The sequence below is a fragment of the Carettochelys insculpta genome, chromosome 8 (assembly GCF_033958435.1).
Source record: "Carettochelys insculpta isolate YL-2023 chromosome 8, ASM3395843v1, whole genome shotgun sequence".
NCBI classification, from domain to species: Eukaryota; Metazoa; Chordata; order Testudines; family Carettochelyidae; genus Carettochelys; species Carettochelys insculpta.
The window spans coordinates 11,090,783-11,113,082 of record NC_134144.1 but is presented as its reverse complement, the minus strand read 5'-3'; the positions used below and the strand labels follow the sequence as shown (position 1 = coordinate 11,113,082).

Genomic DNA, 22,300 nt, shown 5'->3' with positions numbered 1-22,300 from the left:
CAAATGCCATGTAAAATTTCCTGCTTATGTTGAGATTGATCTGAATTTCATTGATGAGTTAAGGATGGTCTTCCAGCCTGAACTGATGGCTTATTTCTGTGTAAGACACCCACTTAAGGGTATTTAAACCTGGGTGTTCATCATATATTATTTCTTTCCTGTGCAGGTGGGATCTCCAGACATGACTTTCTCCAAACCTGCTGTTAATGATGCTCTATTAATTTGCCGGTGATGCGGGCCACAGCTGTTCTCCATGAAAATCAAAAGCATCACCTCTGTAATAATCTGTCTGACAAATGCAGGCAAGAAGCCCTATCCCCAGATCTGCTTCCTGGCCCTGTCCAGTTCCAGGATTGTATTTAGTTTAGCTGATGCAGCGTATCATGCTCTCAGTTACTGAGAGCTGTGCAGTGGCTTCCTGACCAAACCTAGCAATCAGAGCAGTTTTCTGACTGAAAAGCCTTTTCTGTGCTGATCAGAGAGGTTTTCACTTTGTCCTTTCTTTTGCAGTGATTATGCTTCTCTTGTCTCTTGTTCCTCACTCTCCACCTCAGACAAGCACCACAGTTCCCTTTACTGATGCACACATTCTGAGTGATTTTAAGCATCTTTATGTTGTATGCAAGTCAGTGCTCTAAATCCATTTTAGCACACACTAATTTGGCAATAATGGTAGACTCCAGAATGGCAATTAATGAACAAAAGAAGGTTGCACTTCGTGACCTAGCAACCAGGTTCCCCTGAAATGGCTTTCTTTTTTTTTTTTAAAAAAAAAAAAATCATGTCAAAGTGCCTAGGGAATGGCAGTGTAAATTGCTTCGTGTAGACGTTGATGATGATTCAATATTTGGTGCCAATGCGTAGCTTTTCTTGTTTCTTTTAAGATTTTACTAATTTTATCTTTTTCTGTCCCAGCCCTTATTTCTCACAAAAAAAGGACACTTAAAATGACTGAGACTTTTCCAGAATTGCTGAAGTAACAGCATGGTATCAATATTTCTGGGTTTTTTGTGATCGTAGCATCTTTTCAATAGTGGTAGCCAGTGAAATTGTATGTGTAAGTCTCTTGTTCTGATGTCAGACAGCTACAAGTGATGGTAACATCTAAGTTACGTCTACAGCAGAGTTTTGTTGACAAAACTGCAGTTTGTTGACAAAACTTGTAGCGCATCCACAATAAAAAAAAAAAAAAAAAGGGTTCTGCCGACATAATTTGGACAGACTTCGGCACTTCTGTCAACAGCCTTCTGCCTCTCCCCCATGAGGCAAAACATCTTTCTCGACAGACACTGTCAATAAAAAAGCCATGTGGATGCCCTGAGAGGAGCCTTCTGTCGACAGACAGGGCTTCTGGGTCACTGGGCAGCCCTGTCTGCCGTGCTTCAGTTGGCAATTCTGTCGAGAGTGATCTGCTTTCGTGTATGGCCGCAATGGGTCAACACAAGTTTTGTCGGCAGATATCTTTCAACAGTAACTTCTGTCAACGTATCGCTGTAGTGTAGATGTAGCCCTATTGACACTGTTTTATATGTTGTGCCTTTTAATTTACACTGAAGCCTTGAAATACGTAAGCTATGTTTATTTTCTATATTTATTAGTTCCATTTCCTGGCTTGTTATATACAAATTAAGTGAAAACCAAAATGTTTTTTCAAATTGCATCATATTTATGGATTTTCTACCTTTCACTCCCCCGATTAGTATATCTCAGAACTTTCACTTTTTCTTGCTTCCCACCTCTTGAAATACTTTTTGTAAGTGAAAAATCTTGGTAAATTACAATGAGACACATCTGCTGTATTAACCACAGCCTCCCCAAAACATTGTCAGCCATGAGATAGATGTGTTTGTTCATAGACAGAAGACATGAGGGACTAGGAATCTAGTTGCTTTCTCTTGACAAGGAAAGAGGCAGCATCACTAGACAAATACAAAAAGCAGTAAATATGTTTATATTTTGTTTGTTTTTCTGAAAATGTTTATGCTTCATCACTGGAAAGCATGCCGAGTATATTGATGATATAGCAATGTTCAGCTTATGCGACTTGAAGTGAAGGCTTAGGTGATTTGTAGGAGATCATGGGATATACTCTCACAGGAGATTTGTTTGCAAATCTCTGCTGTTCATGCAATCTGAGTCAGTCCAAAAGCCAAAAATTCATTTTTTGTTTATATTTTTGTGACCTCTCTGGATATATCATCTCAAACAGGGGCTATTCAGCAGTGTTCTGTGTTAGGGTCATTGCAATCAAAAGTACAAGAATCATTGCAACCTTCATCTTAAGTTTGATCAAAAGGGAGCGCCAGTATAGCAGTGGTAAACTGTCTTTTCTGTAAAGTTTCCCCAGATCGTAGCTGGAATCTCTATGGAGCTTTGTTTAACTTGATGTTGTTTTTAAAATTAATTACTTTGGATTTTAAAGCCACTGAGTATTGGATGTATACAATTAAAATGTATAATTTAATTACTTTTCTTTCTATGCACTTGAAGTGTAAACATTCGCTTTTCCTTCCCCAGAGTCTCCAGGCAAGGATTTTGGTCCTACTCTTGGCTTAAAAAAATCCAGCTCACTGGAGAGCTTACAGACAGCTGTGGCTGAAGTCAGGAAGAATGAGCTTCCTTTCCACAGACCGAGGCCTCACATGGTCCGTGGTCGGGGCTGTAATGAGAGCTTTAGAGCTGCCATTGACAAATCTTACGATGGACCTGAAGATGCAGAAGAAGGTATGCCGTTTCACTTGCTTGTTTGGGAAGCTTCCACCTCTTCCACCAGCACAGACTAAGCTCCATTCAACAAAGCACTAAGCATGTGCTCTGGCATTTTGCCGAATTAGAGCTATATTACTGTGTATGCAGATCTGGGGCCAGAGGGAACTTCCACTTAAGGGGTGCATCTACACTAGCTTGCTACTTCGAAGTAGCCGGCACAACATCGAAATAGTACACGTCGCGTCTGCACGTGCCATGAGCTATTTCAATGTTGAAATCGACATTAGGCGGCGAGACGTCAAAATCGCTACTCCTATATGAAGATGGGAATAGCGCCCTACTTCGACATTCAACATTGAAGTAGGGCACGTGTAGACGATCCGCGTCCCGCTACATCGAAATAGCGGGGTTCTCCATGACGGTCATCAGCTGAGGGGTTGAGAGACTCTCTGCACAGCCCCTGCGGGGCTCCATGTTCACCGCGTGCAGCAGCCCTTAGCCCAGGGCTTCTGGGTGCTGCTGCAGCTGGGGGTCCATACGGCATGCATGGGGTCTGCAACCGGTTGTCGGCTCTGTGGATCTCCTGCTGTGCTGGCCAAGTGTGTCTGGGAGGGGCCCTTTAAGGGAGCAGCTTGGGACTTTGGTGGCCCCTTATTTCGACGGGGAGCGCTTGTGTGTGTGGACGCTCCACATTTCCTTCCGGGGTGGCTCCTTTTGACATTCTCCGTCGCTACTTCGATGTTGAACGTCGATGGCACTGGCCCTGGAGGATGTGTAGACAATACGCATCGAAGTAGCCTATTTTGATGTTCTTACGTCAAAATAGGCTACTTCGACATAGTGTGCTAGTGTAGACGTAGCCAAGAAGTGACTTCAGTTATGGGAGTGGATCACACCCCAAATCCAGAAGGATGTATGTAACTATTTTCACAGAATCATAGACGACTAGAACTGAAAGGGACCTCAAGAGGACGTCAAGTGCCGTCCCCTGCATTCATGGCAGGACCAAGTATTGTTTAGATCACCCCAATACATGTTTTTCTAACCTGCTCTTGAATAGCTCCAATGATGGAGATTCCAGAGCCTCCCTAGGCAATTTATTTCAGTGCTTAACCACCCTGACGGTTTGGAAGGTTTTTTTTTTTTTCCTAACGTCCAAGCTAAACCTCCCTTCCTCCAATTTAACTCCATTGCTTCTTGTCCTATCATTAGAGGTCAAAGAGAACAATTTTTCTCCCTCGTCCTTCTAACACCCAGTTAGGTCCTTGTTTTCAATTTCTGTTAAGTAGTGTCTGTCACCTTAACTTCGCTGCTGTTTGTTTGTTTTATGCAGAGTGACCATCGGTCCCGTATTAGATGGGATGGGTCCATATTTGGGACACTGAAAAGGCATCCTGACCTTATTTTTTAAAAGTGACTAATTGTCCCGCGTTTGAATCCTCCTCCCAGGCACAGCTGCTGGTGGAAATCACTTCCCCGAGCCTTGGGGAAGCAGGGGAAAGCTGCCAGCTGTCTCTTTTCTGGGGGAAGGCCGGCAGCTGCTGCTTCCTTGAGGCTCCCAGGGAGCGCTGTCAGCTGCTACCTCCTTCCAGACTCCTCGGGGCATGACGGAACTGGAAGGAGCCATCTCTCCCATTCCATATCTCCCTGTCCCATGTTTGGGACAGGGAGATACAGTCACCCTAGTTTCATGACAGACTGTGAGTCCCATCTTTTTCCTTCCCAGCTCTCTTTTCCATTCTGAAACCCTGCTGGAACCCACTCCCATGTAAGCAAGTTCTCTCTGAAGCTCCATTTAACCATATAGGAAGGACAGAGTAGTCAGTCAAGACACTTGGGGGTCACAGTCCCCAGAATGAGAAGCCCCTACTTTACAGCATGAATTGCAATGTTATTTTCAGTTCTTCAGTTCCTAAAGGGAAACTATACCAGCTCTCCTCTAAGCAATATAAGAGTAATGTGTTGCTTTTCTCTTACTGGCCGTGTCTACACTAGCCCCAAACTTCAAAATGGCCATGCAAATGGCCATTTCGAAGTTTACTAATGAAGCGCTGAAATACATATTCAGTGCTTCATTAGCATGCGGGCGGCCGCGGCACTTCGGAATTGACGTGGCTCATCCCGACGGGGCTCCTTTTCGAAAGGACCCCGCCTACTTTGAAGTCCCCTTATTCCCATGAGCAGATGGGAATAAGGGGACTTCGAAGTAGGCGGGGTCCTTTTGAAAAGGAGCCCCGTCTGGACGAGCCACGAGGCGCATCAATTTCGAAGTGTCGCGGCCGCCCTCATGCTAATGAAGCACTGAATATGTATTTCAGCGCTTCATTAGTAAACTTCGAAATGGCCATTTGCATGGCCATTTCAAAGTTTGGGGCTAGTGTAGACACGGCCATTGACATCAGAAATAGCTGAAAGCAAGGAGTGACAGCATTAGTTTTGTATAGTAGTTAGCAGATGCAGGCTCTTAGAACCTCTTGTTGAAATAACCTCTTGCTGTTTGTCCCAGCTTGTGGGCTTTCTTGGATTGATGGATGTTAACAAGGCAGATTTCTAAAAGAATAGTGTTTTACCACATGTCAAGGTTTTCATACCAGAAATAATAATTCAAAATAAGTAACTATAATAATTCTGTGCTTAATTGACAATAGAACCCTGCTTGATTTAACTAGATATGTGTTTAGTGTGCATTTTAAAGTACACAAGTAAATGAATGTTCATTGTGAACTATTGCAGAACTTCATTCCCTGATTTCATATTTCACATTTGCATTTTCCTGGTCATAAACGGCCCCTAACTGTTTTTACTCATTTTCTTTCTGCATCTGTAGATGGTCTATCTGATAAGAGCTCTCTCTCTGCTCAAGAAATTCAGAACTTTGATTCAGCCCCACAAGGGACTCCTGATCTAGAAAATGTAGAATCCAAGGCAAAAAAAGACAAAAAACAGAAAGAGAAGGAGAAGAAAAAGGGAAAGAGCAAAGCTAAAATTAAAGAGAAGAAAAGGAAAGAAGACAATGAAGATCCTGAGAAGAAGACTAAGAAGAAGGGGTTTGGTGCCATGTTAAGGTACAGTTCTTGTGTTTAAAACCTATGCATGCCCCCACACATTTTCCTGCAAAAGCTCATGAAAATGTTTTGTGAAATCACTGATGATCTCATTAAGCACACAAAAATGTTTGTCAGGTCAAAGGAAAGCCCTGTCTAGTTTTTGTACCAAACTGTTAGCTAAGGAAAAAGACCTATGGCAGGCAAAACTTTTTGTGCCCTTGAAATTTCATGTGGTTTTGGCAGACAAGCTGTATGATGATTGAGCAGCGGCAAAAGTTTGCTATTTCCAGGTTTTACATTAAACTTTTGGAGATTAGTGGTGTATTCTGGCCTGTAGGCCAGAAGAGTATGGAACAAAACCTTGGTGCATAGTCTTAATGGATGTGGAATTTTGCTCTAACCGTAATAATTCTACTGCAAGGGTGCCCCACAGATCATGGGTTTTTCAAGATACAGAGATAGGAACATAAAAACTAGAGCTTATGGTTCCACTTGATGTCCTGGTCACGCCCCATAGGGAACTGGTGCTAGGGCTTAGCAGTTTTTCTTCCATCTAATGTCAATACAAGTCTACTAAACCTCTGCGCACTGTTTAAAATTTTTCCATGTGTTTATGGAGTGCTCAGGTACGATTGTCCAAACTGTACATGCACAAGTATACATTTAATTTGTGCATACAATTACCACGATGATTAATAAGAATAACTGTCTATAAATGCACAGATATACATTCTGATTGAATAATGATACATGCTGCATAGCTGTCTTAGTCTGTAGCTTCACACATAACAAGCAGTCCTGTAGCACCTTAGAGGCCAACAAATATATTAGGTCTTGAGTCACTTGCTCAGATAGCATATAGTATATCCTATAATTCATGTTTGTGTTTATTCAGTTTAATGGAATCTGGCTAGAAAGGCCACTATGGTTTTAGAGTTAGAATTGTGAGTCCCTCAACTTCTTTTCTCTGTGTATCTTTAGTTCCAGATCTGCTTTCATACTCATGTTAGCCCTGTAGAGCTAATAAAACTGTGGGACTAGAAACTGGATTGCATGCTAATTTGGCAAAAATGTTGTTATTCTGTTTTATGCTTTACCAACAGATCTGTTAACAAAGATCCACATTCAAAATCTTTAGTACTGGTAAAGATATGTAAGCCAGAGAGAACAGAGCCTGATTTCAGATCCAAGATTAAGTTTGTATGGTTGGTAGTGTTAATAATAAATAGGAAACTTGGAATCACAAGACTCCAGTACTGATGCACTGTTTACACTAAACCTCATTTCAAGCAAAAGTACTACTGTTTTATCTAGAGAGAGACAACAGCATGAAATCTGTTTCCTGTTTTGACTACCTGCATATACTATTGATCTGAACTTTTCCCGTAATTAGATTTAATTTTGATAGGTATCCTTTTTATTTGATATTTTTCATTGCTGTAGTTGTTATTTAGCCATATAGCACAACAAAAAAGCAGAAAAGAAATGGAATTCCTATCTCAAATTATTTACAATCTCAAGTAAGATACAGGCAAAATGGATACGACAAGATTAGGTGGAACAGAAGAAGGCAAGTTTGCAAGGACAGTGTAATTGTGATGCTCACTTGAGAAGTGTGTAGCTGCTTCTAAAGCGCAGTAAGGCTTTTATTTTTGTTTTTCATTTGTCTTGTTTTTTGTGAAAACTTGGAGGTGGAGGAGCAGGTAGCTGCACGATCAGTGAGGTCAGGAAGGGTGCTCTGGCCAAGAGGGACACATGAAACAAGGAAAGGAGATGAGCAATTCAGGCTGAGCAAAGAAGGCATGAGGACATCGGAATGAGATTTAGCAAAGCCCTAAATAACGCAGAACATGTCTTACTGACACAGCCCTGCAAATCCATGGGTATCCACTTCATAGCCAATGGCTGGGCCTAGGGAGCATGTTGGTGTTGAGGCTGGCCAATGCCTCTTTGCCATGCCACCTCCCAGACAGTGAGTTAAGCCCCTTAGCCAGCATCAGTATCCCCACTGTGGCTTGGCCCAACAACTCTGGCGATGCTTCAGGCCTGCTGGCTCCTGGAGGGTCAACCTCCAGTGATGGAGCAGGTAGGGCCCCTCTGCTCCACTGTAATGCAAGCTGCTGCTGCTGGGTGTCATTTTCTCAGGAGTAGCCTGCGACGTGGTACCCTTTTCCCCCCCAGCCCCTCTTCCATGCTGCCCCTTTTCCTCAAGACCCTGCTCCTGCACTGCCTCTTCCCCCGCAGTTCCTGCCCTGCAAGACTTTACCTCCCTCTCCCACTCACTCATCTTCTCCCCTCCCCCACCCCCAAACAGCATGCTGCTGTGGGTGCAGATAGAAGCAGAAGTGGGTTAGTGCATCACAGGTAGGATCACGTGTTGGTCTTGGTGGAGGAAGATCCACATTTTTCTGTCTGCGCAAGGATCTACTTATTTATTCTCAAATCAAACCTAAATGGGAGAGGGGCAAATGCAGACAACAATTGTAAAGGGGGTGGAGGAGAAGCCAGTTGTTGTTTGATGACCTTAAAAGCATGAACAAGGACCTTTTGGAGTGAAGGAATTTTAGAATGACACTCAATGGCTACGTCTACACGTGAAGCCAACATCGAAATAGCTTATTTCGATGTAGCAACATCGAAATAGGCTATTTCGATGAGTCATGTCTACACGTCCTCCAGGGCTGGCAACGTCGATGTTCAACTTCGACGTTGCACGGCACCACATCGAAATAGGCGCTGCGAGGGAACGTCTACACGCCAAAGTAGCACACATCGAAATAAGGGTGCCAGGCACAGCTGCAGACAGGGTCACAGGGCGGACTCAACAGCAAGCCGCTCCCTTAAAGGGCCCCTCTCAGACACAGTTGCACTAAACAACACAAGATACACAGAGCTGACAACTGGTTGCAGACCCTGTGCCTGCAGCATGGATCCCCAGCTGCCGCAGCAGCAGCCAGAAGCCCTGGGCTAAGGGCTGCTGCCCACGGTGACCATAGAGCCCCGCAGGGGCTGGAGAGAGAGCGTCTCTCAACCCCCCAGCTGATGGCCGCCATGGAGGACCCGGCAATTTCGACGTTGCGGGACGCGGATCGTCTACACGGTCCCTACTTCGACGTTGAACGTCGAAGTAGGGCGCTATTCCGATCCCCTCATGAGGTTAGCGACTTGGACGTCTCGCCGCCTAATGTTGAAGTTAACTTCTAAATAGCGCCCGACGCGTGTAGCCGCGACGGGCGCTATTTCGAAGTTAGTGCCGCTACTTCGAAGTAGCGTGCATGTGTAGACACAGTTAATATTACGTTAGCATCAGGTATCAAGCTGATATTCACAGCAAAGTTTTAGATTGATTAGAGTGAGGGGAATGTCAGAAGGATCACGAAGAAGGGGATTTAGGTAACAAAGGTTGAGGGTAATCATGGATTTTAGCAGCAGGGATGTAAGAGAGGCAGATTTTTAAGATGTTATACCTATCTCACAGAACTGGAAGGGGCCTTCAGCGGTCATTGAATCCAGTCGACTGCACTCACCGCAGGACCTATCACCATCCCTGACAGATTTTTTGTTTTTTTTTTTTTAATCTGTTTGCCTCAGGTCCCTAAATGGCGCCCTCAAGGACTGAGCTCACAACCCTGGGTTTTGCAGGCCACTGCTCACTCTCCCTTCCCTTCACGTCACAAGAGCTGATGCTGGTGTGATTTAGTGGCAGAACATCTGTGTGGGACAGAGAGAAAAGCTGAAGATGGCACATAGGTTGAGTCTCTGCTATGTGGAGGACAGCTGATAATAGTTAATATTTTATTTTAAAAAGTTTGAAGATTTATTTTTTTGAGTTCAGTTTTTGACATGTTGAATTTCAGCTGGCAGCAGGATGTCACAGAAGTTATCCAAAATACTAGTGCAAGCAGGGAAGAGAATGGTTGAATGGCAACAGAAACCAGAGCCTCTGCAATCTAGAGATGGTGGTTCTAGTTATGAGGTTGCCCAGAAGAAGTGTAGAGTGATAGGAGGATGAGGGCAAAGGCTATAACCCTGTGGTACAGTGACAGAGGAAGGAAGGAAGAGCCAATAAAGGAGATATTGAAGGAGCAGCTGGAAGTGGTAGTAAGAGAACCAGCAAATCAGACTTGTTGAAACCAAGAAAAGGATAGGTTTTAAGAAGGGAGGTTCTGCCCAAGAGCTAGGAAAATACAGTGGAGAAGCAGCCCTGAGGTCTTGTGGAAGAGAGCATCATTAATGAAGAGCAGGTCAAAGTATATACTAATCCAATATCTACTAGGAGAGTTACCCTAAACCAGAGGTGGGCAAAATACAGCCTGTGAGCCAAATCCAGCCTTCCAAACCACTGGTTCTGGCCTGTGGACCGCCTCAGGCATAGAGCAGCCATCCGTTGCTTTATGCAGCTTCCTGCTCACGGTAGTTCTCTGCTCCAGGCAGCAGGAGGGATGGGGAGGCTTTGTGTGATGCTCCAGACCCCTTGCAAAATACCTGAGCTCTCATTGGCCAATTTACGGCTCCCTTATGCACCCAACCTCCATCTCAGACTCCACACTTCCTCCATTAATAACCTGGAAGAGTGTGGCCCTTGAACATTTTCCATGTTCTTGGAGTGCTCTCCCATCAAACATGATGGCCAATACCTGTAATAGCCTGTGAAAGATATTTTACACATTGTACTGATCATAAGAGATATGTGTGTATGGCAAGATATATTACACATACACACTGTATTTAGCAACTGCATATTTTTTTTCATATGTGTACTAGGTCCACGTGAGCTTTCTTGTGTCTCTAGTGAATATCAATGCAATTTAAGGTACTAAAGCCACCCCTAATCTTGGACTTCAGTATGAAAAATGTAAGTGTGCGTCTATAGCCTTTGACAGCTGAAATTCTTAAACATGTTGGAATCACTGCTGAATACTTCCCTCCCCCACTTCACAACAGAAAATACCAAAGCTGTTACCAGTTGCTAACAGATTTCACTTAGTTCCTCATCTGTTACTCAGCGGCTATTTACTTGGGGGTTGTGGATTTTTTAAATTAAAAAAATTGATTTCCTGCTAAAATTCTCATGGATTTAAGTTTTATTCAGCTGGATATGATTCAGGGAGACAGTCAGATAAGCATGCTTCTATTCTAATCACTGGTTCAAAACAGTGTTGTGTTTTTCACAGTCTAACAGGAACTCTCTGCTTCCACATTTTCTGTGCTTATCCCTTTGACTAGGTTTGAGATTGCTGGGTCTGTTTGTCATTTTTTTAAAAAATCAATGTCAATGTTTGACAGCTTTTAGTTTCAGGACACTTGATTGTGTGATACTTGGTGTGGTAGCTAAGAATGGTGGCTGGTGATACATGTATGACTTCCCTAAATATTGACCCGTACATGCACTATCCAAAGAACAACAGAAATCCACTGGAGTTTGCATTAGCTCACACAGAATCATTTTGTATCGTCATATTCTGTGACATTTCTTCGTAATGACTTTATAAAACAACCCAAAACAGGCAAACACAATGGAAGTCATGTGATGTTCTACATCAGATAAATAATTACATTAAATGTTGTTGTTAGTGGAACTGTGATATGCCATGATGTCAGGAAAAGTATCACCAAGAAGTTACTCTTTTGAATATATCAAAATATTCTCATCCAGTTACCCTCTAAATTTTTATGTATTCCATTGAGACCCATAACTTCAGCAAGACTAGACAACATCCCATTAATTTCTTAGCTCAGCCCTTTCTTCCTGCACTAATCATTGTTTTGGGCCATGGTAAGGTTTAAGAGGCATGTACTTCTTCAAGTCACCTCTCTTCATCTTAAAGGATTCTAAATTTGCATAAGAAACCAGGTGCTGTAATGACATACTTTGTGTTTTAAATAAGGCCATTGTGTCATTCATTGTGTGAGAATTATGTCTAAGCCCTTTCTAAATTACTCTTCTGGCTATTTCAAAGGGTTAATTAACCCTTTGGTGCAGGGCACTAGAATTTCTTAATGTTTGTACACTAGTGTAAAAAGAATTAGCGCTTAGCTGTGGAAGCGCTGGACAGATCTAAGAGGTTAATCTGAAGAAAATATCTTTTTCAAGCCTTTGCTGTCTGATGGACTGTAGATTCTTAATTGGTGGTCTATAGTTGATTAATGGTCCCACCTGTCATTATGTGTGTTCCCTGCAAAGTTGGGTTTTAACTCCGTTTTTAAAGTAAGTTAAATACTGAACCTTTACATCACCAAAGCAGTCTGACATCTGTCCTACGCTGTCCCTGATCCCACCGCAGCTGCTACAGGGTCTAGTGTATAATAAATGAACATGTCTGTGGTCCCGATATTGCTTTTTCCATATAGTGGTTGTAAAATTTCTGAGTAGTCATTCGGCTTTATGGGTAAGAAGGTAAGTTAGCTAATGTACTGCAGCCATGTCAGTGACATTTTAATAGCTAGTTCCCATTAGGCAGAAGCCAACAGGCAACAGTCACAATGTTTTGTTCTAGTACTAGACCATGTACTTGATGGTTCAGAGGCAAAAGGACATCCAAACTGGTGCATTTGGGGAAAAAATCTCTTTCTTTTTTTCTGTCTGCGTTCAGAAGCGCACTGAAAATAAGAACTCTTGTCTTAATGTAGCACAGCTCCATTGTACAATTAGTTTTACTGGATTTGTATTAGTGAAAATACTAGGTTTGTATGCCAGTGGCTATTGGAGGTCACATAAGTGTTTCTGTGTGCATGTCTGTTTCGGAGTGAAGTGAACAAGATGTAAAAAAGAGAATATTAGTTACAGTCGCTTTTTTTTCCTTTGGAAATGCTACTTTTCCTCCCATAATTCATTTTAAATTATTTGTTTTCCTTTTTACAATACAAGCCATGAATATTTTATTTGTGTACTCTTAATTTGCCAATTTTCCTTTGAGCTACATGCCCTACTGATTTTAATTTTTCATTTTAGTTGGAAGAGAAAAATGACCCTCCTTCCTTCTATCCCCCCCTTATTGCCATTATAGGCCTTGTGTTTGGAACGATACTTTATGACCAGCAGTGTTGATCCTGTAATGGTATTGCAAAGTAAATAGCATAATATACGGATACTGACTTCCATTAAGCGTAGCGGTGTGATATTTTATATATTTTTTTCCTAGCCTGTGTTGTTCTGCAAAGTTAAACATTTGTGAGAAGAGCTAGCAATATGATGTAGGTAAACAGGGCAAATAATAGCTATACGTTTCATCAAGAAAGGTTTAATATGTATAGAAATGTGATGGAAATAAATAAGTAGACGTGGATAAACAAAAAAGAGACAAGTAGATTGAACTACAAATCAGAATAACTTAATGTCATTTTTAGAGTCATTTGTGTCTCAGCTAACAGAGAAATCTGCGACAGATTGTGTCCTTTGGTATTTGGTAGAGAGGACCAGTGGAGGTGGCCAATGTACATGACCTTCTCTTCCGGGAAACTGTTTATCTATTATGAGACCTTAATTTTCTTTCATCATTAAGCAAATCCACTGTACAAATATGTCAGTAAAATAAACCTGTTTATTTTGATGTATACAGAAAGATGCGAAAGTAGAAGCAACTAATGAATTCAAAAATTCAGCATATTGGTGGTTTGTTTGTCAAATCATGTTTAAAAACCCGTGAATGATGTATGACGTTCTCCTCCTCCAAGTATTCATGACTCCTTAGTTATGTTTGTAGTTTGTCCAAAGCGAAGACGAAGATCTTTCTGTCCTAAAAACGATCATGCAGACTGCCTACTAAAGACTTATTTGTTTAATTATGGGGTCTCTTCTCCTCTTAATATGCATGCATAAATCTCATTAATGTTAATGAGACTTATACAAGTGCACTGAAGAATAGACCCCTTATTCTCATTACTTCACTTGGATAATGAGATATTTGCTTAACAGATCAGAGCACATAGTCCAGCTTGATTACTTTTAAAGACTAGAAATCACAAACTTGTATTTTGAGAAGCAAAGTATACTTTTATAAAATAGCTGCATCTCTGCTTCAAGTGAAAATACCATTATTTAGGCTGTAATTAAATTAATACAATTGAGAGGTTTATCGTTAACAGATGATCTGCATACTCATTTCTATGAGATATCTACTTAGGTATACACCCACACAGAAGCTTGGTTTTCATGTCTGTTTGCAGTGCTTGTTAAAACTAAAGAAAACTACGGTGCTGCTTAAACTACGGGGTCTAATTTGACAGGGAGGACTTTCCTGGGGATGACAAACTTCTCACAGACTTCTCTGGGCTTGTGTACTCCAGTTAGTGCATGACAAGCCACGATCTGAATCCACAGAGCACTAGCTTGCGATGCATTAATTTACCATGTTGCTCCTGCTGCCGCATTCACTATGGGACATAGTGTGTGGGATGGGGCTCGGGGTTCCCCAAGCTCTGCACCCCATCTGCAGGCAGGAGTGACTCTCACTCAGCAGGAGAACAGCGGGTTTGTTAGCCAACAGGACACAACGTCATACAGAGGAGTCAGTCCAGCAGGCAGGGACAGCCAGTCCAATCCATGTTGGAGAGAGGAGGCCCTGAGGGGCCCCCAGAGCCGGGGCCTTGCCCCCTCCTTTGTCTCGCTCTCTCCCAGGCCAGACTAACTGCTTTCCAACTCCCAGTTCCAATTCAAACCCCTCAGGCTCCACCTCCTCCTTTGTCTCCAGTACAAAGGTGTTACCTGGTCATCAAGGTTACCCTCAGCAGGAGACCCACACCCTCTGTGAGCCACTTACATACACACAGGTATCCCCCACTCCATCACAGTGTGCAGTGTCAGGATCTATGTGATGTGTTAATGCAGTAGTGCCCAAACTTTTCCTGCTGCACCCTCCCACCCCATCCACAGCAATGGAGGATCCTGTGCCCTCCCCAGCCCATTACTGCATAGTTGGCTCAGCAGAGCAGCTTGGGTTGAAGGCGAAATTGGAGGCTAAACCATGAATGGTGGAGGAGTCAGGACTACAGGTGGAACTGGCCTAGGGTAGAAATGGAATGAGGGCAGAGCTGGGGACTGTGGGGACTGTCCCACATTCCACTGCACGCAGCCTGTGTCCCCACCCCGGTGTTCCTCTGCACACCCACGTTGGGCGTGCCAACTTTGGAGACCCATGTGTTAGTTCATGGTAGTCTAGCATGCTGCAGATTCCTCCCTGGTTACAACATATGGTCCCACCATATAAACCAACCCTCGGAGTACAATTTCCTTGTTTCCCAAAACACTCCTCTGTGGAAGAGGTGAGCTCTTGACAGCGTCTCCTCTTTGGGTGCACTCGTATTTATTGTATTTATTCTTCATCCAATACACTTTTCCATTACTTACGTTAACAACCTTTGTCAACAAGAAATAAATACGGTGCAGGTATGAAACATTCTACCTTTAAACAACAAAATCAGATATTTTTTTCCTTCGACTCTTTCTTGTATTTCAGTAATTCTTGCTAAATAAAAAAAGAAAAATAATTAACACCAAATTTATAGAACTAAGGACATATAATGGGAAGGCAAACAGATTTGTTAACTACAAAATGCTGGCAGGTGCCAGTTTAACAGGTATTGCCATTAACAACCATCTGTACAGAAAGTGAAATGTACTTATCTCACTGAGTTACGATTTATGCCAGACAAATCAGTCAAACTAAAGTAATATTTCTTTTATAATATCGAGACGTTGATTAAATGCACATGGCATATCAAATCCAATTGACATTTTAAGTCACAATGATTACAGACACGCAGTCATTTACTTAACTGATGCTTAAAGATATGTCTCATTCTTAATAGAAGATAATCAGGCTTTGCCAGTATTTTGCTAGGCTGACCTTTGTTTTGCGGATATGCAAAAGGAAGCAGAGCTGACTTTTTGAGGCAGTCATCGTTTTAGAATAAGCAGAGTTAACAATGGTTTAGGAATACCACACCCAGGAGGTCCACTCTTCTCCTCTTCCATGCACCTCTTTCTCAGTATAGGATTTTAGAGAAAGAACAAGTAAGCCAATGGGTACCATCGGGGCTCCTTTACCTGCACATCTACTAATGTAATATATGCCATCATGTGACAGCAATGCCCCACTGCAATTTACATTGGCTAAACTGGACAGTCTCTCCGTAAAAGAAAAAATGGACATAAATCAGACATCAGGAATGGTAATGTACAGAAGCCTGTGGGAGAACATTTCAATCTCCCTGGACACTCAGTGGCAGATTTAAGGGTGACAGTTCTGAAACAAAAAAGTTTCAGAAGTCAAGTGGAGAGAGAAATCTCTGAACTGCAATTTATTTGCAAATTTGACTCCATTAACCATGGATTAAACAGAGACTGGGAGTGACTCGCAGCTTACAAAGACAGTTTCTCTGCTTTGGGTGTTGCTAGCTCCCCATTAGACACTGACAATGGCTCACATCCCCCTGTCTGGTCTGACTTGTTTTTTCCTCTTTTGATAAGTACTGTTGATGCTGGGCCATTTCCACCTTGCTGAATAGACCTTGTCAGCTCTGGCCCTCCCTCTTACTGGGACCCCACTCTTTAAATACCCCTCTGAAACCGCCCCCCTCCCCCACTCACGCATCTGATGAAGCGGGTCTTTGCCTACAAAAGCTTATGCTCCAGAATATCTGAATAGTAACAGAGAGGAAGCCGTGCTAGGCTATATACTATCAAAGCAAAAAGTAGTCAAGTACCACTTTAAAGACTAGCAAAATAATTTATTAGGTGAGCTTTCGTGGGACAGACCCACTGGTCTGAAGAAGCAACGAAGGGTCCTGTGGCACCTTATAGACTAACAGAAAAGTTTAGAGCATGAGCTTTCGTGAGTTAACTCACTTCTTCAGATGCTGGTCTCACGAAAGCTCATGCTCTAAACTTTTCTGTTAGTCTATAAGGTGCCACAGGACCCTTCGTTGCTGCTACAGATCCAGACTAACACAGCTACCCCTCTGATACTGGTCTGAAGAAGTGGGTCTGTCCCACAAAAGCTCACCTTATAAATTATTTTGCTAGTCTTTAAAGTGCTATTGACTGCTTTCTGTTTTCCAAAATATCTGTTAGTCTGTAAGGTGCCACGAGACTTCTTGTTGTTCCCAATGGGTACTGTATTGGCCTGGGAACTCTAGAGCCAGTTACCTGTACTGGCACAGTTCTCCACTTTCTCAGTGGGGATAACAAACTTTCTAACCACGCCAGGTTCTTGGGAGGATAAATACACTAAAGATTGTGAGGAGCTCAACTAAGTTAATAGTACACGATTATTATTATTTGCTATGTAACTAATACATTATATCCTGCCCCCTTGTCTATTCATCTCTTTTGTATGTTTGTAGAGTGTAAATGGGCAGGGATTGTCTCTGTGTATGATTATCGAGCACCTCGCACTGTCCAGAAATAAACATTTGCTAATATATTACAGCACATACATAATAGGAACACCCTCAGTTTCTGTGGAACAATCAGTCTAATCCCTCCAAAACACCTTGCCCATAGCCAGCCATGTTAATATAAGGAAGGTAAGCAGTCATTCAAAATGAAGAAACAGAGGCACAAAGTATTTAAGGCAAGATCACAGAGGACATCTGTGGTAGTTATTCCAATGTGGAACTCTGTGTAAATGATGACTATGCTGTCTAATTTGTGATGAGATATGTATTGCTGCCTATTGCCAGTAGTCTCACAAGTTGACTAGTGGTCTGTATGTGTACAGGATCTGCTATACAAAGTTCTGAGTGTGTACATGATAGCTCTTCACTATTTAAGCTCAGTGTTCTGTTTAAAGTAATATACAGTAGTCTTGTACCATTTATTGTTCTGTATTTGAAGGTGGTGGATACGTGACCTTGCGCTAACCCCAGATTATCAGATTTATAGGCAATAAAGTGAAAATAGAGTTATAAACATTATTTTCCAGTGACAGGTGGACGATAGTGTTGCAAGACCTCTGTTTTCTGGCAAGAAAATAAATAAGGCAAAAAGCAAACTGTACGACTTTGTAGTCTTTCAGCTACACAGCTATGTTTTGTTGGTTTTGGTTTTGTTTTGTTTTTCCTTGTCTAGAATCCTGAACGCATTTGCTTTTGGAGTTGTTTTGTATAACTGACATGCTGCTGTTGTGCATTTGATTGAAAGCGAGGTTTGTGAAGTAAACTAGTCGAAGAAAGCGCCTTCCCTTTATTCTCTTGTTGTGGAGAGGTGTGTCCCTTTAAGTGCTGCTCAGCCTCCCTGGCAACCAACAAAAGGTGACTGTGAGAGTTCAGTGTGTTAAAATGTATTTAGTCTTGTTAGTGAGACATGCTAATATTTTTTATTTTTTTAATATGGCCAGCTCTATAAAGTAATCTAAATATGAGCACTTTGTGAGCCATTTGACAAAAGCTGGACATTTTGCAGTACTTCCCATTGCATTGCTCTAAAAAAATAATTAATGGTCCATGGCAGTCTTTCATTTTTACTAGCATGAGGAAATATATGTCCCTGAGGATGGAAATAATCCTCTTGACTTCTCTGTCTCTGCTGTTGTCGTCTTCAAACCCTTGTACTCCAGATGGAGCACAGGTCATCTGCAAGTCTCCTCCACTTCATTCTCTCTTGGGACAGGACTTAACTTACTCTAAAATAAATTGCAGGTTGACCGTCTGTAATCCGGAGCATTCTCATCCGGTGACACCTGTAATCTGGCATGATTACAGTTAGCCAGCTGACCGCTTGTAATGGGGGTGGCCAAGTTTCTCATGGTTCCATGAAGTTTGTTTCCAGCCACCAGTCTTTAGCTCTAATTTATCCCTAAATGTCTTTCAAGAGCCCAGTAAGCAGTGGAAGTGTTGACAATATTGACTCCTATGGTCCAGCAAATTCTCTCATCCAGCGCCAGTCAGGTGCCAGATTAGAGAAGTTCAACCTGTAGTAATTATTTCTTTCCCTTAAAAGGTTAAGATATGAGAGTATAAGTGAGGCAATAGATTAATACACTACTTCACCGCCTCTGGACACTAATATTACTCGGTGTCTACCCGTTTAGTCTTTTCCTGCTTCCTAGGAAATATTTGTTTGTTTATTTAAAAAAAAATCTTTCAATCGAAACTGTTGAGCCTCCTAAAGAAAGGACTGGGATTGCAATGGGAGAGCCAGACTGAGATGGTTTGAAAAGTTGTATGGAGAAATTTTCGAGTACAGTATGCTGTGTCTGCCTATGGCTACTAGTGTTAAGCACTTTCATTATGTGTTGTAAATGTGTGCTGAATTAATTTAAATTTAAAATTAAAACATTTATTTGAAATCCTTCAAAGCATAGCTGACATTGTATACATGCCAGCCTCACTATGAACACTGATGATGTTTTGTGAAACCTTGCATTATGCTTGTAATTCTTGCAGTCTAGTTCTGTGTGAAACTGCCTAATTTGTTGACTTGCGTGTGATGTGTGCTGCCCCCACTGAGTGATGAAAACCCATTTGGTGTGCAGCTTCTTAGTTTTGAATGGGTAACTGGCCTCAGTCCCCACCTCTGTAATAAAATAGATATGATTTTTATTAAAGATCTTGTTTGGAAATTACTGTTAAATATCTGTGTCATAGAAGTAATTGAGTGTTCTACAAAGAACAGTTCTGGATTTTTGGCCAGTAGAGAGAGAAGTAGCCATGCTGTGATGTATGTAATATGTGATCCAAGTTAGACATTCACCATATATAGACTGTGTGAAATACACTAAAAATATTCCAATTGATGTGTGGAAGGAGTGTGTTCTTTGTCCTAAACATTTATTTTTGTTGAAATACTGGCTTCCTCCTATCTTGTGAAAGTATTCAAACTGGAATGAATGGACTTAATCTTTTTTCTGGGTTTAGCTTAGAGTTTAAAAAAATGTAAGTAGATGATCCTGTCATCATGGAAAAAATCACTGGAGACTAGGGTTTACTATGGAAAATGTATGTCACACTGTAACTGCTGTCCCACACAATTACTTGCTCTATTTTCAGTTGGGTGCACAGCCAGGTTAAGCTTTCATTTGAGGAAGATTTTGTGTGTGGGGGGTGGGGACTACCAAAAATTTAAATATCTCAGGGGTCTGTGGTTTGACTAGTTCAATAATTCAGAACTTACCACTGTGGTTTTTTTTGTTTACAGATATCTCAGGCCAACACTGAACAAAAGAACACACAGTAAACAACAACTGTACTAATGATAGATTCTTTTTTTTGGGTTTGATGTTTATCGAAACATTATGTTCACACATGGGTAAACTCTACAGCGGAGCTAAACATGTGAATATATAATGTATAATATATAGTGTAGGTCTGCAACAGTAGTGTTTTAAATTCCTAGCTATATTCACATGCAGACCTCGTGACTCAATGTGTAAGTCACATGAAATGTCACACATTTAGTTTTTAGAAGAACACCACACATCTTTTAAAAAAAAAGTTAGGCATTATTCTGTCTCTTAAATCTTACATATGCTTTGCATCTGTAGAATTCAAAATGCCTCACAATCATTCAAGTGTCTAAAATCACCACACCCTTGTGAGAAAGGGAAATATTATTCGTTCCATTTTACAGATGTGTAACTGAGGCATAGAGAAGCTAAATGTGCCTAAGATCCCACACAGTCTTTGGCAGAGCATGGAATTAAACCTTGATCTTCCTAGTCCTAGGTAGTGCCCTAACCATCAGCTGCTCTTCATATCATGTTTGTAATATATTTGATTAGTGGGATGATAGTTTATTAATTTTGGGGTGGTAAGGATGCCTGTTACAAAGAGAGGAAGCCGTGCTAGTCTATACACTATCAAAACAAAAAGCAGTCAAGTAGCACTTTAGAGACTAGCAAGCTATTTTGCTAGTCTTTAAAGTGCTACTTGACTGCTTTTTGTTCTGTTACAAAGAGGGTAAGAAATAAGGAAATAAAGAATAATCTTGTGGAGAAGACTCATGAAGTATTTAATTGGTCTGCCCACTGAGGCTGGTGAACCTCAATCTGTGGAAGACATTTTTAAGGGAAGATACTGGGTGGCTGGTGGATCTTTGTATCAGTGCCGTTGGGGTATATTGTACCTGTTAATACAGTGACTTTTAACTGTCCTTTGCAGATGATTATTGGAAGGACCCAAACCACAGGAGGGCAAAATCACTGCATACCAAATTCAGCTGACAATGTATAAATCTTTTAAGATCAATTGTATTGAATGGTGTAAAAAAGTTGCATAGATGACCGACCACATGACTGAGCAACAGTTAGATCATTATAGACCTCTCATAAGGCAGTGTGAGCTCAGCGTCTCTTCAGTCTTAAAATTCAGTTTTAAAATAATCAGGCTCATCTTTTGAAGAAATGGAAAAATTTGATTTAGGTGTGAATACGCTTTTGCAATTTCAACATATAAAACAAAGAAGTTGAGCAAAAATGACTGACAACATGCAATTTTATATTAAACTTCTTTAGAACTGAGACTCACAGTACGCATTTAGATACTTACAGAAAAATTCCAGAAAGCAGGAACAAATTAATATCCTCAGTAGAGGGGCTGCCAATAAAACTAAGCCAATTGCTTCAGGAAAAAAAATAGGGATTAGCTGAACTAGTACTTGTACTCAGCTTGACTACAGAACTCAAAACAGCAGTGTCAATTGAAGCAGATGAAAATGATCAGAATGAAGTAGAAGGTGCTAAAGGAAGTCATGGGGAAACTGCATGCCAATGCTAAACAGTATGCCTAATCTAGCAGAGGACATACAGTAGCATTCTGACTTTATTAGAGAAGAAATTAGTAAACTCATCCAGCTAACGTATATTGGTATGAAACCATACAACTAGGAAGACAATGCCATTAACAGTATCCAGATCATCCAGGGCAAGATTCAAAGGCCATGAAAGTCAATGGGTGTCTCAGTTCTCTACAGGAGTCATTGGTTCAGACCCCCAATATCGCCATGTGTTATGCCCATGTGATCCAACTGAACCAATATAAAAACTGTTCGTTAGGGCTAGTGCATTTTCTTTTGGGTTACAAGGTTACAGTGGAAGTTACTCAGAGGTCTACCTTAACTTCAGAGTCAAGTTCTTCTCATAGTTCTAGTTACAATTTCACTTGAGAGGGGCTGGACTCTGTGTGCACTTCTTCCAGTGCCGTAACAAGGGCGAGATGAGTGAAGCACTTGCCTTGGGTGCATAGCTGAGCGGTTCAGGGTGCAGTTGGGGGTGCCCAGCGAGTTCCTGTTGCCTGAGTCTGTGCCCCCTGCTGCTGCCTTCTCCAGGACCCAAAGCAGCTCCCACCACCGCTGCGGTATCCCCCAGCACCACCCAGGAGCCTGGGGCAGGTGCCATTGAGAAGCATCCTCTGCCCAGCCCTCACCTCCCCTGTCGCCAACTCAGAGCAGCTGCCACTGACGGCCCTCCTGGCTTGACATTCCTCTGCTAGCTCACAAACCTTACCCCTGCACGCTGCCCCGCTGCCTCCCACGCTGCCCCGCTTCTGCACACCCTGCCCCCGCTCGCTGCCCCACTTCTGCACACCCTGCTCCTCTAGAGTGCTCC

At 41.9% G+C, this 22,300-nt stretch overlaps 1 protein-coding gene across 4 annotated transcripts in view; it reads left to right on the top strand.

Annotated features, from left to right (window-relative positions):
- The window catches only part of PARD3B (par-3 family cell polarity regulator beta), a 614,980-nt gene that overhangs the window by 414,977 nt on the left and 177,703 nt on the right, over nucleotides 1–22,300 (top strand). For all 4 annotated transcript variants that reach the window (XR_012646411.1, XM_075001347.1, XM_075001346.1 and 1 more), the window contains 2 exons: nucleotides 2,518–2,724; nucleotides 5,537–5,774. Coding sequence is in view for 3 of the 4 variants with exons in the window: in XM_075001347.1 (XP_074857448.1) it covers nucleotides 2,518–2,724; nucleotides 5,537–5,774 (445 nt within the window). In the remaining variant the exon portion in view is untranslated. The remainder of the gene's footprint in view (nucleotides 1–2,517; nucleotides 2,725–5,536; nucleotides 5,775–22,300) is intronic.